General features: G+C 57.0%; 1 protein-coding gene across 1 annotated transcript; it reads right to left on the reverse strand.

Moving 5' to 3' along the window:
* Window positions 1-7442: 7442 nt before the first annotated feature.
* On the reverse strand, window positions 7443-16730 carry Zbtb47 (zinc finger and BTB domain containing 47). The gene is made up of 6 exons (XM_052186930.1): window positions 16452-16730; window positions 12539-14044; window positions 10960-11107; window positions 10027-10142; window positions 9032-9176; window positions 7443-8933 (listed from the first exon to the last, which is right to left on the reverse strand). Exons 1-6 carry the CDS (start codon window positions 16452-16454, stop codon window positions 8659-8661), a joined length of 2193 nt encoding a protein of 730 aa, XP_052042890.1. The 5' UTR covers window positions 16455-16730; the 3' UTR covers window positions 7443-8658.
* Between the last annotated feature and the right edge of the window lie 1338 nt (window positions 16731-18068).

An 18068-nucleotide genomic window follows, 5' to 3' on the forward strand; every position in this document is an offset into this window, starting at 1 on the left:
TTAGTGATCTTGTCTTTGTCCTTGGCAATCACTGTTTAGAGACCCAAAATGGGAAGGAGTTTCCTCTGCTCCAGCTCAGAGACCTTCTTTTAAACAAACTCCTTAAGTCAGTAAGGGTAGATGTTTTCTCTGTTGAGCCTCAGTTTCCTCTCCCATTCAAGGAGGGAGAGGAGCTAGAATCCAAGGGTCTCAGCTCAGTTCTGCTGACGGCAAGAGACCCTGGGGTAGCAATGCTCTGGGGTGTACTCAAAAGTGTCAAGCCTGCTAGAAAATTACTTCCCTAGGATTCTACTACTTTGGGGTGTTTAGATCTTCAAAATTTCAATATTCTAGCATCATTCTGAATTGCAGTGTCCAAATGGTGGGATTTCCAAGCGTCTGATTGCTGTTCGGGGACTCTTTCCTGTTGTCCTTGGTCCATCTGAGGTTTACCAGGTTTCTACCTAGCCTTGGGGCCCCGGTAGCTGTCTGCAATCTGAGGAGTTGATTTGAATTGTCTGCAATTTGAGGGCTTGAGGAGTTTGAGGAGTTGAGCTAGGATACCCAGTCTCAGTCCCCACCTTGCTCCGGACTCCTGTCCACTCCCCAAATCTGCACATCAGCTTCAGCCTCCAAGATTAACAAATTCTCCAAGCGCCAAAAGCTGCAGCTGTGGGTTAAATTTAGCCCTGGGACACTGGTAGGAGGCGAAACAGAGTGCTCCCCAATCACGCCTCTGAGTCACTTGTTTATAACCTCCGGCTTATGGGGGGATAGGAGAAAAGACCAGGCAGGGGGGTGGACTGAGTCACACGTCCCTTCTATGATTCCAGAAACATTACTGCCTGTCCGTCCTGAATAGTGACAGTCACTCGGTCTTGGAGGGGCATGCTGCTGGGCAGGCTCCAGAGGTGTGCTGTTCACCTTTCTGCAACTTCAAGGGCTAGCTCAGGGCAGGCTGGGAGGGTTCCATGCCAGTTCTGGACAGTAGGACATTTCCAGAAGACATTACCAGTGATCCGCTGCATGGCATGGCTGCTACGCGCATCAGCCAGAGCAGACATGCCCACCTCTGATGTCTTGGGGACTTTTCCCTAAGTGAACAAAAACGTCTGTGATCATAGCCTCGCCTTCCAAGGACCTGAACAGAGGACAGTGACTAAAACTTAATTTGTCACTGCCAGATGACTTAATGTCATATTTTGGGTTTATGACGGATTCTACAGTGCTCATTCCCTACCAGGCCTCCCAGTAGAATATTTAAATGTGGCTTGTTCATCCATGCAGAGCCTGCTGTGTACTGTAGCTAACACAGAGTTTAGTGGCCTTTGAGTCTGTTGTGACTTTGAGTCTGTAGCTGGCCCTGTGGGGCTTTCATCCGCTGCGGTGGGGGTCACGGAGGGAGAGCTGTGGTACAGCAGCTGATCCTGAGAGCTACGGACAGGGGCGACAGGGGCAGCTTGACAGGCAGCGACACAGCAGAACAGTGGAGCTGGCCCACCCCTGCCTCCAGGAGAAGATGCCCCAGGCCTGCTGGTTCCTGACCCTACCTAGCAACAGGGAAGTGCAGGAAGGCTCATTCCTGTCAGAACCGTAACCCACATGCCTCACAGGTGCACCCAGGGACTGCACAGGCGGATCAAGCAGAAACCCCAGCAACTGCAAGCATCCAGGGGAGGGGAACCCCGAGTCCCGGGCAGCACTGATGGAGCAGGATGGGAAGGATCTGCACAGTCTCTGACATTTGTTCTGCCCTTTGAACTTGAGTTTGCACAGACCAGGGCCAGACTGGCGGGAGCTTAGAGCTGAGGACTTGTCCCTGAACAGGGAAAAAATGATTTAACAAAGACCTCGAGTGTGAAGCTTAAGCTGAGCGCTTCTTACAACAAGAGATCATAGAGACCTCGAGGAACATTCAATGCTAGAATTATCTGGAAAGGATTCAAAAGCAGCAATCACCAAATGTTTCAATTGATTAAAAATTCTGTTAAATCCCTCAGAGCAGAAACGTCTCACCGAAGTAACACAAGTGATCCAGGAAAGTCAAGTGGGGCTCACAGACCTGAGGAGATACACCAGGAAGGGGCAAACGCTTCCTGAGTGGCCCGATAAACGGGAGAGAACAGCCCGGCCGTCAAGGTGCACACCTTTAATCCCAGCACCCAGGAAGCAGAGCCAGAGGATCTCTGTGTTCAAGGCCAGCCTGGTCTATGCAGTTAGTTCCAAGACAGCCAGAACTTCACAGAGAAACTGTGTCTCAAAAAAAAAAAAAAAAAAAAAAAGCCAAGAAGTCAAAAAAACAAAAAAGGAAAAAAAAAAGTGAAAGAATAGAGTAAGACCCCTCCCCTTCCAGACAACAGTGAGGTGTGTTATGATGATGAATGAGGGTCTCAGGCCCACAACAGCTGCACTGTATCCTAACTCAGAGAGAGAGAGAGAGAGAGACAGACAGACAGTCAGACAGAGACAGAGAGAAACAGAGAGAGAGAAAGACAAACTGAGAGAGATAGAGACACAGACAGAAACACAGACACAGAGAAAGCCAGATAGAGAGAGGCAGAGAGAAGGGGGAGGAGGGAGAGGGAGAGACACAGAGACTGAGAGAGATGGACAGAGAGGAGAAAGGGAATCAGTTCTAAAGGTAAGCTAAGTAAAAATTGCTGAAAACCCCCAAAATTAGTTAAGACAAACTAGGAGAGGCAAGATGGCTCAGTGGACAGAAGTATCTGATGACCAGAGTTTGCTCCTTGGGGAACCACATGATTGGAAAACAACTGCATCGCTCATGTACACAGTGGACACACACACACACACACACACACCAAATAAATAAAATTACATAATAGAATTTCGTTTGCTCTTCAAAAGGAAGGGAATTCTGACATCTGCTTCATGGATCAACCTTGAAATATGGCAGCCATGAAATGAGCACTGCGACCTCATTTGTATGAGGCGCCCAAGCACTCGTTAGTTCTCAGAGCAGAACGGCGGCAGCCGGGGCTCAGGCGATAAAAGGATGTGGAACTGGTGTTTAGTAAGTTCAGTCTGGGACGTTGAAAATTTCTGATGTGTGCGGTGGAGAGGCGGGTGAGTTTGCTGCCATCTGTACCTTGACAGTGCTTAAATTACAAATGTGGGAGCCACGGAGACGACTCGGTGGGTAAACCGCCCAAGACCAAAGATGAGCTGTGTTCAAAACCTCAGACCCGTGTAAAAGCAGATGCAGTTGTGTATCTGTAACCCATGTACCTACCAGGAGATGGGGGTGGAGAGGAGGGTCTCCAGAACCCAGGGGATCAGAGAAACGACATCCTGGTGAAAGGTAAAGATGGAGAACCAAAGCTGTCCTCCTCTGGCTGTCTCAGGTACACTGTGACATATATGCAACGGCATTTGCACACACACACACACACACACACACACAATTATAAATCTTATGTGTGTTTTATTATAATTAAGCGCACTTACACGTGTGCATACAGAGAGGAAGTGCAGAGAGAGTTCCTTGGCAGCCCAGAGACTAGATTTGACTCTTAAAGAATAATGTGTTGGTTCATTCAGTGATGCGGGCGCAGGGCAGCTGCGAGTGCTTGGGGAGACGCAGGAAGAGTGTCTTTGGCATTTTGGATCAGGGAGTGAGTCCTTGGCGCCAAGAACAAGACACATGGAAGGACAGTGTGAACTAAGCCTCAAAAACCAAACCAAAAACCAAACCAAGCCAAAGCCTGTGTAAGGATGAGCTGGTATCTCCTGGGCAGCAGAGAAACAATTGTAAGCACACGCCAGACTCCACAGAAGACTGAAAAACCATCACTCCTTCCTCAGACAACGTTGAGTCGGCTTCCGGCGGAGTCTCTGGTTCTTGTGAAGATGCAGCTGGTGCCCTTCCGCTCCACTGCTCTCTGCTTTAGCCAGATGGGTTCTGACATTTTCAACCGATAGCTCTGGACCTGCCGAATGGCAACACAGGCCCTAAGACGCGCACCATCTCTGAGAGCAGAAGAGGTGTGCATGGTGGGGAGTAAGTGACTCGGACAGGATTGGTATCTAATTCTTGCATCAGCCAGTTTGCTCATGAGAGGGGCTTCAGTTCTCTGAGCTCTGTTTTCTCATGTTTTTGGCACCACAGCAGACTGAACAGCTGCAGAGAGCTTCAGAGAACTCAGGACTTCTCCAGGAGAGTATGGAGACATGTATGGCCACAGGGCTTCAAAAGCCCCATCTCTAACGAGGCAGGGGTGTGGAGAAACTCAAGGTGGGGTCATGCTCGGCTGCTTCTGCAGACTGTAGGAGGATGGGGCCTGTGCCCCTCCCCACAGGCTCTACGGACCACCGTCCGAACAGGTCAGGCAGGTCTCTCCCCGTTCCAAACAAGTCCTTGGGGATGCTTCTGTTGCTTTTCATCACAGACCCCAACCCGCTTTATATTTTACATTCCCCCTCCTTGAAAAAAAGTGTGTTCAAGGGAGGGATGTGGCTCAGCTGGAAGAGTGCTTGCCCGGTGTGCGCAGGATCTTGGGTTGGATTCTCAGTGCTACAGAGGCCAGTGTGGTGGCACACGTCTATAATGCCAGCTGAAGGGGTGTGGACACAAGAGCATGAGAAGCTCCAGATCATATTCTGCTACAAGGGTGTGTGTGTTCCCACGCATGTGTGCATACATGAATCCCAGCAGCTCCATGGGAAGATGGGAGATGGGTGTTCTAAGAACCTTGAAAGCTTAGGTGTACTTAGCCTGACCTATGAACTAGAAAACCAAGAGATTCCAACCCCCAAAATGTGAGACTTGACACTGGAGGCCTCTCACTTCTACATGTTCATGTTGGTACTCACACATGAATGTGCATGCAAACACTGCACATGCACACACATGTATGCACATGCACACACACACAAACACTCACACGGTACATTTTAAAAGTTGTTATTTATTTTGAGACAAGGTCTACATTGTAGACTGGCCTCAAACTCCTGAGCTCAATCCTCCTGCCTCAGCTCTCAGCTACCTGGGATTTCAGGCGTTCCAGGACCCTCAGCCCGGCAGACTGCCTGGCAACTTGGCCTCAAGAGACTCAGGGCCAAGGTGCAGGAGAAGGTATTGCTGTATATTTCTAGAACTCTCTGGGGTTCCCTTTCCACAGAACCTTGAAGCACTTGGCCATGGTGCTAATGGGCTAACAGCACAGAAACATGTCACTTCCGAATGGTGGCATGCAGTTCCAATTATAGCTCTGGAAACCCAAGTCGATATGGTTGTGCCACAGATTAAAGCAACCCATCATTCTGGGTCACCAAAGCCTTTCCCACAGACCTCACAGGGACACAGGCGATATGTCATTGAAGTAGAAATGGCTTGTCACAGCAGTGGGATCCAGCTTCACCTGAGGGACTTTACCAAACACAGCTAAAGAGCCACGTCATGGCAAGGGAGGGCTGCGGAGTTTCCAGCAGGCCTTAGAACCAGGTATGCATAGATGGGGTGTGGCCTCCCCACCAGGCCAGTCAGCAGAACCCAAGGGGCTCTCGACCCGATTACTGTCTGCCACCCACAGCCTGCCATCACTCTGGGCCCTGCTTGAATAGCTGAGGAAAAGGACAGGAGTGCAGAGGTGAGAGAAAAGAGCAGGAGCCTCCGAAGAAGCCCTTCCCTTAGGCCTCTTTGAGACGGGGTGTCCATTCCAAATGGCAGGCTGTCCTGGAACCATGTGGCCAAAGGTGGCGTTTAACTCCCTATCCTCTCGCCTCTGTCTCCCAAGTGCTGATGTTACAGGCATATTCTATCCCTAGTTTCTGAGGGTGTGAATACCACCCATCTCTTCTCAAACAGGAGACAGCAATCTCGTAGCAGTCTCCACAGGCAGCCACCTCACCCACAACCTCCCATACCAGGCCTCTGGATCTGTCTGAGGTACTGGGCACCTGTGGGCAGGGTGACAGATGGCACTGTAGAGACCTTCCACCCATGTCCCCAGGGCCCAGAATTCCACCAAACAGAACATTAGCAGCTGGAAGTAGCTGTGAGAACCCTAAGTGCCCAAGAGGGCTGAGCTGGTGGGTGAGAGGGGCGGGGCCTGTGGCTTTGGGCTCCTGTGACTGAGACCCTGGGCTCCACCCTGGGGCTTACCACTTCTGTAGTCTCCAGAATCTCAGGGTCTTTCTGTGACAGACCAACAGACCCACATGTCACATGGGGCCTGTATAGTCCCAGTCTTGAAAGAGAAAGACTGGTCAATGGATACCCTAACTCTCACGGGACTTGTGCACTGGGATGCTGGGACACCTGACACTCTTCCTCAGGGCAGCAGCACAGAAGGAAGCTGGGTCAGGGGCCAGGAGCGGAACTGAGTTTATTGTCCACCACTCACCTCACTCAGATGCCTGCTGTCCCCACCCTGGGACCATGGGCGTGTCAGACAAAGGCAGGCAGTAAGGCTCCACAGACCTGGGTCTGGTATTCCTGTTATTACCCAGTCCCTGTGAGGGGATGTGGAGCTGGCCAGGCCCGGGTGCCAGGTCATCTATGTCTTCATGGGGACTCCGAGCAGCTGGCATCAGTTCAGAGGGGCAGGCCCAGGCTAGACCAAGTCCAGCCAGGCAAGAGGTCCAAGCAGGTCTCCCCAAAGGCTATGGTCCCAAGGCTACTGTGTCTTGGGCCACTGTGTTCCCGTTCCCTCATGCCAACGTTCAGGAACTTGACCAGCTCTTTAAAATTAAGGTACAAAAGCAGGGAGATGAGAACCCTAATTCCACTGCATGGGGGTGGGGGCTTATTGCATCTGGCACTAGGGGAGTGCAATCTTTGTGGGCAGGGCAAGAGGTAAAGCACCAGGCATGCAGGGGCCTCAGAGGGAGGGCTGTGCCCACTCTAGCCGGTGCCCAGAATTCCTGTCTGGCCCCTGGGGGAGGGTGTGTAAAAGCACAGGAAACCCAACTCCTGTGACGGGGGCTTCATTCCCAGCCTCTGCCCTTCAGCCTGCTGTTTATTGAAGAATGGCCAGCGTTTCTGGACCCAGGAAGGCCACCAGGGCCAGCACGTGAAAAGGGTTGGGGACCCCTTGAGGTGGTCAGCTTTTTTCGATTTATTATTATTACTGGAAAATGTAAGCCAGCTCTGGAGAGCTGCCAGGTACTGGGGCCAGAGGTTAGAAACAGCAAGAGGCAGGGAAGGGTCCCTGAGGACATCATGGAAGCCCAGAGATTAGGGGTACCACCGGAGGAGGAGCTACACAGGAGGAGCTTGGAGCCCAACCTCGGGCAGTGGGGAGGGTGGGAATGTGCGGCCAAATGTGAAACCTTCCTTTCTCAGACTGTCTCCCCAGTGGACACAGGGGGCTGAGAGCATGCTTGCAGCCGGGCTCTTCAGGCCTGGAAAGGGTGTCTACACAGGGACAACAGCTCATTCAGTCCTTCCTCGCCCAGAAGACAGCCAACCCAGCAGAGCACCTTGGGCCTGCCCACACCTGTACAGAATAAAGTGCTTCGTTTATTGATGATTAAAATGTCCCCAGCCCGCTGTCCCAGCGCCGTGGGCCTCTGAGGAGGCCAAGGGGTTCAGCACCCTCTGCCAGCCCCTTGGGCACAGGCCTCTCCCCAGTGTGGCCATGCTGGGGGTGGCGGGAGGGAGTAAGGTGCAGAGTGTAACAAGTAGAAGCGTATAAACAGTGGGAGATCAAAACCAGGGAACGTAGCTTATGGAACCTGCCTCCCTTTGAACGCAGGAATAAGGACATTAAGTGACAACAGAGAGGGGTGACCTATTACCGCCTGCCCCCCAAGGGCAAACGCTGAGCACTGGCGGAGCCCCCGCTCCCACGTCAGCTTCCTCCCTGGCTGTGCCATGGCACCCCAGACTACACAGAGTGCAAGAGGGACCAGAGGCCAGCAGGGGGCGGTAGTGGCCTGGCCCCAAGAGGAGAGGAGGCCTCATGTGGGCTTCTGGGGGGCAGACATAGATACATGTGTCTCCTGGTGGGGCAGTCCAACCAGGTAGGCTGGTAAGGGACAGGGGCGCCCTGTGGACAGCTCTCTGTCCCCTGCCCCACAGATAGCACCATGAAACCCTGAACTACTTGCCTGAGGCTCCTGTGGGGCCCCTCCCTGGGAACTCATTCTCCTGCAGGAGGCCGAGAAGCTGGGGCTGGTGAATCATGTTCCCCCCCTGGAGGCTTGGTCCCCAGTACCCAGAGACATCCTCTCCTGGACTGGGGGTTCTTTAAAAGTCCAGTGCAGGCTGCGGACTCCTGAACCTGCCCAGTGGGGATAAGGAAACCCATGGGGGCCAGCCCCCACCTGCCCCACCCTGCCCCACTCAGAGGGGCAGCCTTCAACGCTGACACTCCCCTGCCTGGCCACACATGGTACCCTGCCATGCCTCCCTGGCCACAGGCCTCCCCTCCTAAGGAGTCAGTTAGGGATACAGGGAAGCCAGGGACGGGCAGGTGAAACCGACCCAGGCCCTGCCTGGCTCTCTGCCACGCCTCCCGCCCTGCGTCGTCGGCTGCTTCCAGCACCCCTCACCCGGAGGGGTGCAGCCAACCAGTCCCTCTCTGTTCTTTTCCTCCCAAAGGCAAGGAGCAAAATCTCCAAGCAGCTGCGCCAGGACCCAGGGCCAGGGCCATCGAGCTGCAGCCCAGCCCCAGTCTGTGTCTGCTGGCCCTGGCTGGGAGGGCCTGTGCTGGGTCAGTTAGTGTCCAGCCTGGGAGGTGCTGTGGGGAAGAGCGGGGTGGTGGGCTGCAGGTGCGCGGCGGGCAGGGCAGCAGGGTCACTGGGCAGCGGGTGGCTGACACGGAAGCACTTTTCTTTGTGTGCCTTCAGCATGTTGGAGAAGCGGAAACGCTGGCCACACACGTCACACGGGTACGGCTTCTCTCCTGTGTGTGTGCGTCGGTGCCGCTTCATATTGGGGCGGCTGGTGAAACTCTTGCCACAGATCTCACAGATATAAGGCTTCTCCCCTGCATTGGGGGAGGGGGCAGGAGGAGTGTTCACAGCCAGCCCTGGATCCCACCCCATCCCACCCACTCAGGGTCAAGGGGTGGGGGAGGGCACGCACCTGTGTGCGTCTTCATGTGCTCATCAAAGTACTGCTTCATGTTGAAGTCCTTGCCACACCACTGACACATGAACTGCTTGTGGCCAATGTGGATGCTCATGTGTGAGCGCAACTGGTACTTGTACTGGAAGCGTTCGTTGCAGTTCTGTGGGGAAGAGAAAAGCTACAGCCTTATCCTATACTTACCCAAACTGGAACTCTGTGTGTGTGTGTGTCTGTCTGTGTGTCTGTGTCTGTATATGTGTGTATGTGTATGTATAATGTGTGTATATCTCTGTGTGTGTCTGTATATGTGTGTATGTGTCTGTGTGTGTCTGTGTGTATGTCTGTATGTGTCTAATATGTGTCTGTATGTCTCTCTGTGTGTCTGTGTGTCTATACGTGTGTCTGTGTATGTATATATGTGTGTGTGCATATGTATGTGTATGTGTGAGTGTATATGTATGTCTGTGTATATGTGTGTATGTCTCTGCGTGTGTCTGTGTATGTATGTGTGTGTCTGTCTGTGCGTATGTATGTATGTATGTATATGTGTGAGTGTGTGTGTGTCTGTATGTATAGTGTGTATGTCTCTGCATGTGTCTGTGTGTATATGTGTATGTGTGTCTGTGTATGTCTGTGTGTCTGTGTGTGTGTGTGTACCCGTGTGACCTCTCAATGGCCTGAACTCCCTGTTCAGGCTGTGCTGACTAGCCAGTGGGTTCCAGGAACCCACTTATCTCTGTTCCCCAGCACTGGGATTACAAGTATGCACCACCATGCCTGGTTTATTATTTTTTTAAAAAACCACCTGGATTGGTGCTCAAGTAAGTTCTCACGCTTTCAAAGAAGCATTTCCCAGCTCACTGCCTCTCCAAACCCACGGGATGGCAGGTGGGTCTTGAGCTCCTGCTCCTCCCACCTCTGCCAAGTCTGACCTCCCTTCCTCCCCTCCCTGAAGATGGGGTGGGTGGAGGTGGGACTCCCTGGGGCTCCCCACAGCCAGCCGAGCTCACCTCACAGCGGAAAGGCTTCTCCCCCGAGTGCTGCAACGAGTGGACCTTCAGCGACATGCTGCGCTTGAAAGACTTCCCACAGGTCTCGCAAGTGAAGGGCATGTCCTTGGTGTGGGCTGCAGGGGAGGGGCACCAGACATCACTTCTCTGGGCATCTATCTGAACCTCCACCTCCAGACCTGCCTCTGGCAGCCCTGCACCCCACGCTTTTCTGGAGGGTTATACTGAACTCAACAGCACGCCCAGCCTTGGGCCAGGTGACACTGAAGGCCAATGGAGAAAACAGGCAGGCAGTCCTCTTAGCTTTAAAAAAAAAAAAATCCCCAACCTGGTTACCCAGCATGCTCCTGGCCAACACCTAGATCCTAGGGTTCCCATCCCATGCAGTTTACACTTCCCAGTGGAGAAGGGAGGCGTGTCTGTCTGCCAGGAGCTGTCTGTCTGCCTTGACCACTCCTCCCTGAAGCTTGACACCCAGATGAGTGAAGAAATGTGACCACAGAATCCAGACATTCAGCCAGGCTCACCGGGAGGCTGTGCAGCCTCGCCTGTGAGTGGGGTGGGCAGCACACTTGGGGAGGCCTCCTTACTGTGTCCAGGTGGGACCCCTGGAGGAGGTTGCACTCAGGAGATGCCTGAAGCCCTGTGAGGGCCGAAAGGTGAGAAAACATGAGAGGCCTAATGGTGGCCAGAGCCGGGCTGGGCCAGCACGCATGGACTCGCGTGATTCAGGGTGGGCTGCTCTGTTCTCGGGCAGACAGGATCTTGGGCCAGCTCACAGTGCCAGCCGGATTCCCATCCCAGGTCCGCAGGCAGCCTGGAGCACCGGGCCAGGCCAGTCCCCTCACCTGGCTGCAGAATCGTGCACGGCCTGCAGCCGCTCGTCCTCTGCCCACACCCACACCCACATCCACACCGACAGCAGCGACTCACCAACCATGTGCTTGCGCACGTGCGCCATGGTGTGGAACTTCTTCTCGCAGATCTCACAGGAGAACTTCTTCTCAGCATAGCCGTGCACGATCTTGTTGTGCTCGTGAAGAGACCACAGCTTCTTGAAGGCTTTGCCACAGGTCACGCACTACGGGAAAGGAAGAGCGCCGTGGCTGCAACCCAAGCTACCCTTGGTGTCTCTGGGGTGGGCTGGTTCCTCCACCTGAAGACTGCTGGTTAGAAGGCTGGATCGATCTGATGGTGTTCCCAGACTAAGCTGACTCCTTCACACCCACCCACACGGCTGCTGGGGATCTCTTCCAGGAGCTCCCTTCTAAATCCTTCCCCTGGCTTTGCTTCTCGCAGGCAGGAGGTTGTAGGCCTCATTTGTTACGGCAGGCAGCCGGGTGGGTGACAGAAGGACCTTTGGTTCACACGTCCTACAGGCTACAGAGGTGCTGGGCCCATCTGGCATGGAGGGTGTGCACTGAAAGCAGTTCTCCTGGACTCCTGCCCTGCACATCCCAGCGGGGCTCCAGAGGCTGGAGGCTGGGGTCTGGGCAGGAAGGAGTAAAGGTTTTGCCCACTTTGGTGGTTTAAGGTGCAGGAATAGCTGACAGTCAGGGGCAGGAAACAGGTGCACAGAGTGGGTGATGGGCGGTCACCAGGCACACCCTCCCCACTGGCATTCAATTAGCAATTAGTGCAGGCAATTAGCACCCGCCTACCTGTGGCCTGGGGTTTTCTTTTTTCCTGGGCCAGAAAAGGTGAAAGGCATGCTAGTGTGTGTGCATAGGAATGCTGATGTGTATGTATGTGCAGATGCATGTTGGTGTGTTTGGTATGTGTGCATGCATGCTGATGTGTGTGCACAAATGCTGATGTGTATGTGTACATGCATGCTGGTGTGTGTGTGCATGAATGCTGCTGTGTGTGTACACTCATGCTGGTGTGTGGTATGTGTGCATGTATGCTGGTGTGTGTGCAAGAATGCTGATGTGTGTGCATGAACTCTGATGTGTATGTGTATATGCATGCTGGTGTTTGTGCACGAATGCTGCTGTGTACACACATGCTGGTGTGTGGGTGTGCACACATGCACATGCTGGTGTGTGTACACGAACGCTGCTGTGTACACACATGCTGGTGTGTGGGTGTACACACATGCACATGCTGGTGTGTCCTCAGACAGTGCAGACTGGCTCAGGCCTGGCAGCCACCCCAGCCTCCCCCAATCCCCATTTCTTTCCAAATTCCGCATCTAGCCTTTTCCCTCCAGATTCAGGGTAGCTGGTACTCTCTGGGGTGGGCAAAGGGTGACACCCTCTCCAGACAAGCCCCTTCACGTGTATGCATACTTGGGTGTACTACACAACCTGGCTAACTGCACAGGCAGCTCTGCAGGCCTAGATTTGTTAAAAGACACATCCCCAGGCAGTCCTACTGCCTGCTAGCTTCAGGTAACTCTCCCCCTTCACCCATATCCTTGTGACTCTTGTCCTCTGGGAAAGGTGCAGCCACACTCCTCTGCTCACAACTCTGAGGTGTCTCCTCCTGACAGCCGGTCAGCACGTCTCACCTGGATGTTGCGCTCACAGTCCGTCTGCCTGTGCAGCTGCAGCTCGCTCTCCAGCAGGAAGCGCTTCCCACACTGGCCGCAGATCTGCATGCGGCTGTGGGTCACGTTCATATGCTTTTCTAGGTACCAGCGGTTGTTGAAGACCCGGGGGCACTTCTGGCACGGATGCTGCTGTTTTTCCTCCAGCTTCACCTTGGCCCCCAGCCCATCAGCTGCCTGGGATGCCGGAACAGCTCCAGAAGCCCTGGGCCTCTTCCCACCTCTACGTCCAGCCTCCTCTGGCTCAGGGGTGGCGCGGCGCCGGGAGTTCTGTCCCCGGGACCGTGTGGACATTCGGCTGTTTGGTGGAGGGTCCGCTTGGCTGCCCTGACACCCAGAGGTGCCTGTGGGGTCCTGCCTGCCCTCGGCCACCTTCTCCTCCTCAGAACTCTCTGCATCCTGCTCACTGGGCCCATCTTCTTCCTCCTCATCCTCTCGATCACTGGGCCCTTCCTCCTCTTCCTCCTCCTCCTCTCCCTGGCTGCCTCCCTCTTCTTCTTCCTCTTCCTCCTCTTCCTCTCCCCCTCCACTGCCTCCTCCTTCTCCTCCCTCCTCCTCCTCCTCCGAGTGTCCCTGCATGCCATCCTCCTGGCCCAGCACCACAGTGGCTGGATTGGCCCCAGGGCCTGGCTTGCCCTCGGGTCCGGTGGACACGTGCAGGGTCTGGTTGTTGAGGTTCACCTCGACAATGATTTGTGACTGCTCCTGGTGCCCGTAGGTGCCTGAGGCATCCAGTTCTGGCTCCAGCCCCTCTCCACTTTCCAGTTTGCACAGGCTACCCTGAGCTTCTGTCTCTTCAGGGGTCCCTTCCTTCTCCTCCTTGAAGAGCGTCTGTGCCGGGCCAGCGGCAGCAGATCCTGCATCCCCAGCCGTCCCTGCTCCATCCTCCACGCGCACAGAGTAGGGGTCAGGGCCCTCCCGGGCATAGATCTTCGGGAGGCCTGGGGCGTCCGCCTCCTGCTTGATGTCACAGTAGTAGGGTGGTGGAGGCACCGGCGCACAGCTGGCAGCCGGCTGGGCCAGGGCCACGGGGCCTGAGGGCGCCAAGGACCTGGCGTCCAGCAGCTCCTGGCAGGAGGCGGCGATGTCAGCCATCTGCAGCAGCGAGGCCGCACTGAGCACCTCGTGCACGTTGGCCGCGTTCACGAGCAGCTTGGATGTGTAGATGAAGTTCAGGATCTGCTGCAGGCCGCTGGGCGCCAGCGCCTCCAGAGACAGCTCCACCCGCTGCAGCTGCTTGTTCTGCGTGAAGAGCGAGTGGAAGAACTGGCTGTAGGCGGCCAGCACCCCCTTGTGTGCCGGGAACACACTGTGCTGAGGCACCAGCACTAGGTCCACATCGCACAGGTCTGGCTGGAAGAGGCGCTGCTCGTTGAGGCGGCCCATCAAGCAGGCGAAGTGCAGAGCCACGTCCTCCACCAGCGAGAACTCTGCCGCCGGGGAGTCTGTAGTCTTCTCAACCAGCAACTGTGGGGCGAGACAGGAGAGAGGTGAGGGCCGGCGACCGCGACTGCCCACGCCTGCCCGCGGTGTGGGAGGTGAGCTGATCTGATCCCAAAGTCGAGGACAGGGAAGCAGGGCGGTCGCACAGCAGGGACAGGGACCCCTAGGGCTGCGACGTCCTGGGACCTGTGCCCAGGTGTCCCTCACTCTTCCTCAGTGCACACACTAGGGGTCACCCCAGGGTCCCTATTCACTCTGCCCCGACTGGGCTTCCAGCTATCCCTCAGTGTGTTCCGACCTCCCCACCATGCCGAGGCAGGAGCCTGCCCAATTCTGGCACCTGGACAGCAGAAGACCCAGCTTCTGCTCCTGCACCTAGGCTGCATCTGGGGGGCTTCTCACTTGGACAGGGGTCAGTGAAGGCCTTCAGGGGCTACAGATGACAGCAGGCTGAAGACATTCAGGCCCACTGGAGCTACAGCAGCTTTTTGTACCCAGGGCCCTCAGGGGAGGATGGGCTGTCTTTTGTGTTTACCACACTTCCAAGAACAGACCCCAGCCTGGCCAGGCCAGGGCCCAGAAGCTCCAGAGCGGTCCTGTCTCGGCGGTAGCACCTCCTGGAGAGCCCTAGGGACCTTAGCGACTGACAGATCAGACTGCCAGGCCTTTAGGCTTCTCCAGAGCCTGTAAAGGGCCTGGAACAGTCCTGTTTAGTTCTGCCATGGAGGACTCCCAGAGGTCAGGTGGTAAAGACAGGCCTGTCTTATCCCTCTCATAGGGTCCAGGGCTCAGCAGACACTGGCCAGTCCGGCCCTACAAAGCTAGCTTTGGATGTTCCACAGGTTCTGCCTTTGGAGACAAACGCTTCCAATATGAGTGCTGATGCGTCCCAATGGGGGACACAACCCCGCCTTCCTTAGAGGTCCCGCTGTCCCCTGCAAGTCCCCTCTCCTGTTGGTAGTGGATGGGCCTGACAGAGGGGATAGACTCTCAGCTCCCCTGTCATCCTGCTAAAGGAGAAGCTGTCCCCAGCTGCAGGTGAGCCCCAAGGAGACCTGAGCCTGGACCCTCGGCCAGCACGCAAGGCCTACACACTCTTTTCCCTCCGCTCCACCAACAGAGGTCGTTGCCTTCCTCGGGCTCCCTCCACTTCCCAACAGCCACCCATCTTTGACTCTATCCCAGAACCGCTGGGCGCATCTAGCAGAGACGTGGCACAGAGCCCCGCCCATCCTTCTCTGACTCACTCTGATTCATTCTCTGGGACCAATTCCTGTTGCAGAGATAGAGAAACTGAGGCCCACTCATGGAGCTGTGGCCATCCTGATACTCGGGTACCCTTCCCTTCTGCTTGGTACACTTCAAACAGGCAGGTGGAAAGCCCTGAAAGTGGGGCGGGTGGAAGCATGAAGTGTGGGAACCACCTGAGCATCCTGACATGGTCACCACACTCTCGGGGCCTGCCTCCGTCCTGGTCACTGCACCTGCAGGTTCTGCTGTCTGCACTACTTGGGGGGGGGGAGGGGTGGTGGTTGCAGGGAACGTTCTGCCAGGGTACCATCTATCACAGGCCTAGGGCCTCCCTGATTTTTCCTTTACAGGGTTCCCCAGGGCCCACCTGCTTGGGAAGAGCCACTTGAGCCTGGCAGAAACCCAGATATCACTAGTGTCACATCGCAGCCCGCCCAGCCGTGGACCGGAGAGGCTGCCAGCAAGTGACAGGGCCCCTTCCGGAGCAGTGCCCACCAGCTGTGCAGCCTCTGGCCAGATGCTTCCGCTCCCGGCAGCTGAGGATGCCGCTCTCCACCGGGCCACACCAGCTGCAGCAGCAGCAGCCCCTCCCCGGAGGGACACCTGCAGAGGCCACCTGGTGAGACCCCGGGGACAGGATGCGGCTCAAGACTTCTGGATGCTTTCTTAGGAGAGGCCTGGGAAACAGGCTCAGAGACGGCAGGGGACCGGCCCAAGGTCACACAGGAGTTTCCACTCCAACAGTGGGCGCCCCCGCCCCCCCCAACCTCCCCCTCTCCCCCCCCCGCCCCCCCCCCCCCCCCCGCCTGTGGCGCGATCCATCCTAGTCTCCAGCAGAGCTGCTGCAGCGCCCACGTGGCCCAAGGCCCGGGCGGGAATCCGACTCCCCTTCCCCCCCCCCCCCATTACCAGCCCCGGGGCGGCGCCGTCCGGACGCAAAGAAGCGCCCCCCTCCGACCTCGGCCTTTCGCGCTTGCACCCCCACCCCAGGAATTTCACCCCCTAGCTACGCCGCCGCACCGCACTCTAGGGCCCGCACACCGGGCAGATAGAGTCAGGGACCCCGGGGGAGGGGCCAGGTCTCCCAGACCCCGTACCCGGTCCCACGGGACTGTGCGCTCCGAAAGGAGGCGCTCGCAGGTGGGCGGATAAGCGGGGGGACAGGCAGGGCCCTGCGTACCATGGTGCTGCGGCGCTGGGAGCTCACAGGGCCCCGCAGGATCGCGCTGCCCCCGAGGGCCGGGCCCGGGCCGCTCCATGAAGCGCCGCGCTGGGGGCCGCCCCTGCGCAGGGCCCCGCGACCATGGCCCCGGGGGCGCGGCCAGCCGGGCAGGCGGAGGCGCAGGGCCGCGGCGACTCCCGGCCGAGCAGCTGCGGCCCGGGAGCCTCGGGCGCGGCGGGCGGGGGGCGCGGGGCGCCGATTGGAGCCCGCGCGTCAGCTGGGGCCGCCGTCTGGACGCTTAAAGGGCCAGGCCGCCCTGCGTGCTGGCTGGGGCCGCGGACGCGCGTCGTCTCGATGCGGCTGCCCTCGGGAGAGCCTCGGGGTCCCCGGACCGACCGCGCTGGTGACGTGGGAGCGTCAGGACCGCGCGACCTCACCCTCCCGCGCGGAGTCCCTCTCGGCCCTTCTCTGCTGGGAAGTTCGCCCGGGAGTCTAACCCGGGTGTCCTCCCGCTGCTCTGCATGGGCGGGGCCAGGGTAGGCGTGAGGTCGCCGAGCTGAGCGCGCCGCCCCCCGACCCACCTGCTCCCGAGCCAGGCGACACTGAGGGCCCGAGCCCCGCATCCCTGCCGCGCTCATTTCCCGCTCCCCCACCCCCCGTGACCCCGGCTGCTCCGACTTGGGGGTGAGTCTGGGGTCTCTAGCTGCTCCGACCTCCCACGCGTTTTGCTCATGTCTCTGACCTACCTGGGGGCCTCTGGCTGCAGAGCCTGCGAGCAACCGCCGCAGCGATGGAAGCCTTTCAGATGACCTGCCTGTAACAGCCAGTGGGGGCCAGAGGCCCAGGCCCGGCCCAGGGCCCTCCGCGCTGGGGAGATGCAGCTCGGCTTGCGGAATGCTGCTCTGGCACCGACTCTGTGGGGGCAGGGGGCTGGCTGTGCTGGCAGGAGGCTGCGGAGGAAAGCTGCCAGGCCGAAGGACAGCAGGGCGGGACTAAGGTCTACCACCGTGGTCTCTCCTTTGGACGCCCCACACCCCTACCCAGCGGCCACTGTTCAGCCTTGTCACTCTCCCAACACTGCTCCAGCCGGGCCATTTCCCACTCCAGCCACAGCCGTCTCCTTGGGTGTACGGCTTCCTCATGGTGTGCAGGGGCCTGTAGCTCTTTCTCTGGAGCCAAGCAGGTGTCATCAAATAGTTGAGGGTCTGTCCCCTCATAATGCAAGGATCTCTCGCTGGACACTGGGCTAGTTACCAGTGGGCAGGGAAGCCGAACTGGTGGGGTGAAAATAGGTGGGACAGAGGAAAGCCCCTTCCTTCACACGCACAGGGCACGCCCCTAGCTGGGGCAGTGAGTGGCAGCCCCGGATCTACACGAGGGCACAGATACCTGAGACTCTAGGCTGAAGCTGTGAACCTGTCAGTTACTGAGGATGTCTCCCACACTTCCAGTTTCATGTTGTGGTTGCACTGACCTGGGAGGTGGGAAGGGAAGGGCAGGGCCAGCTACCTACTGGGCGGGCAAGGAGAGCCCCGCAGAGAGAAAGCATGTAAACCCTGAGCTGGAAAATTCGAAGAAGCTGAGCAGTGGCCTGCCTAGCCAGGGGAAGGGCACTGGCCTCGGCTAAGGGAAAGG

This window comes from Apodemus sylvaticus, chromosome 7, assembly GCF_947179515.1.
Source record: "Apodemus sylvaticus chromosome 7, mApoSyl1.1, whole genome shotgun sequence".
Classification (NCBI taxonomy): Eukaryota; Metazoa; Chordata; class Mammalia; order Rodentia; family Muridae; genus Apodemus; species Apodemus sylvaticus.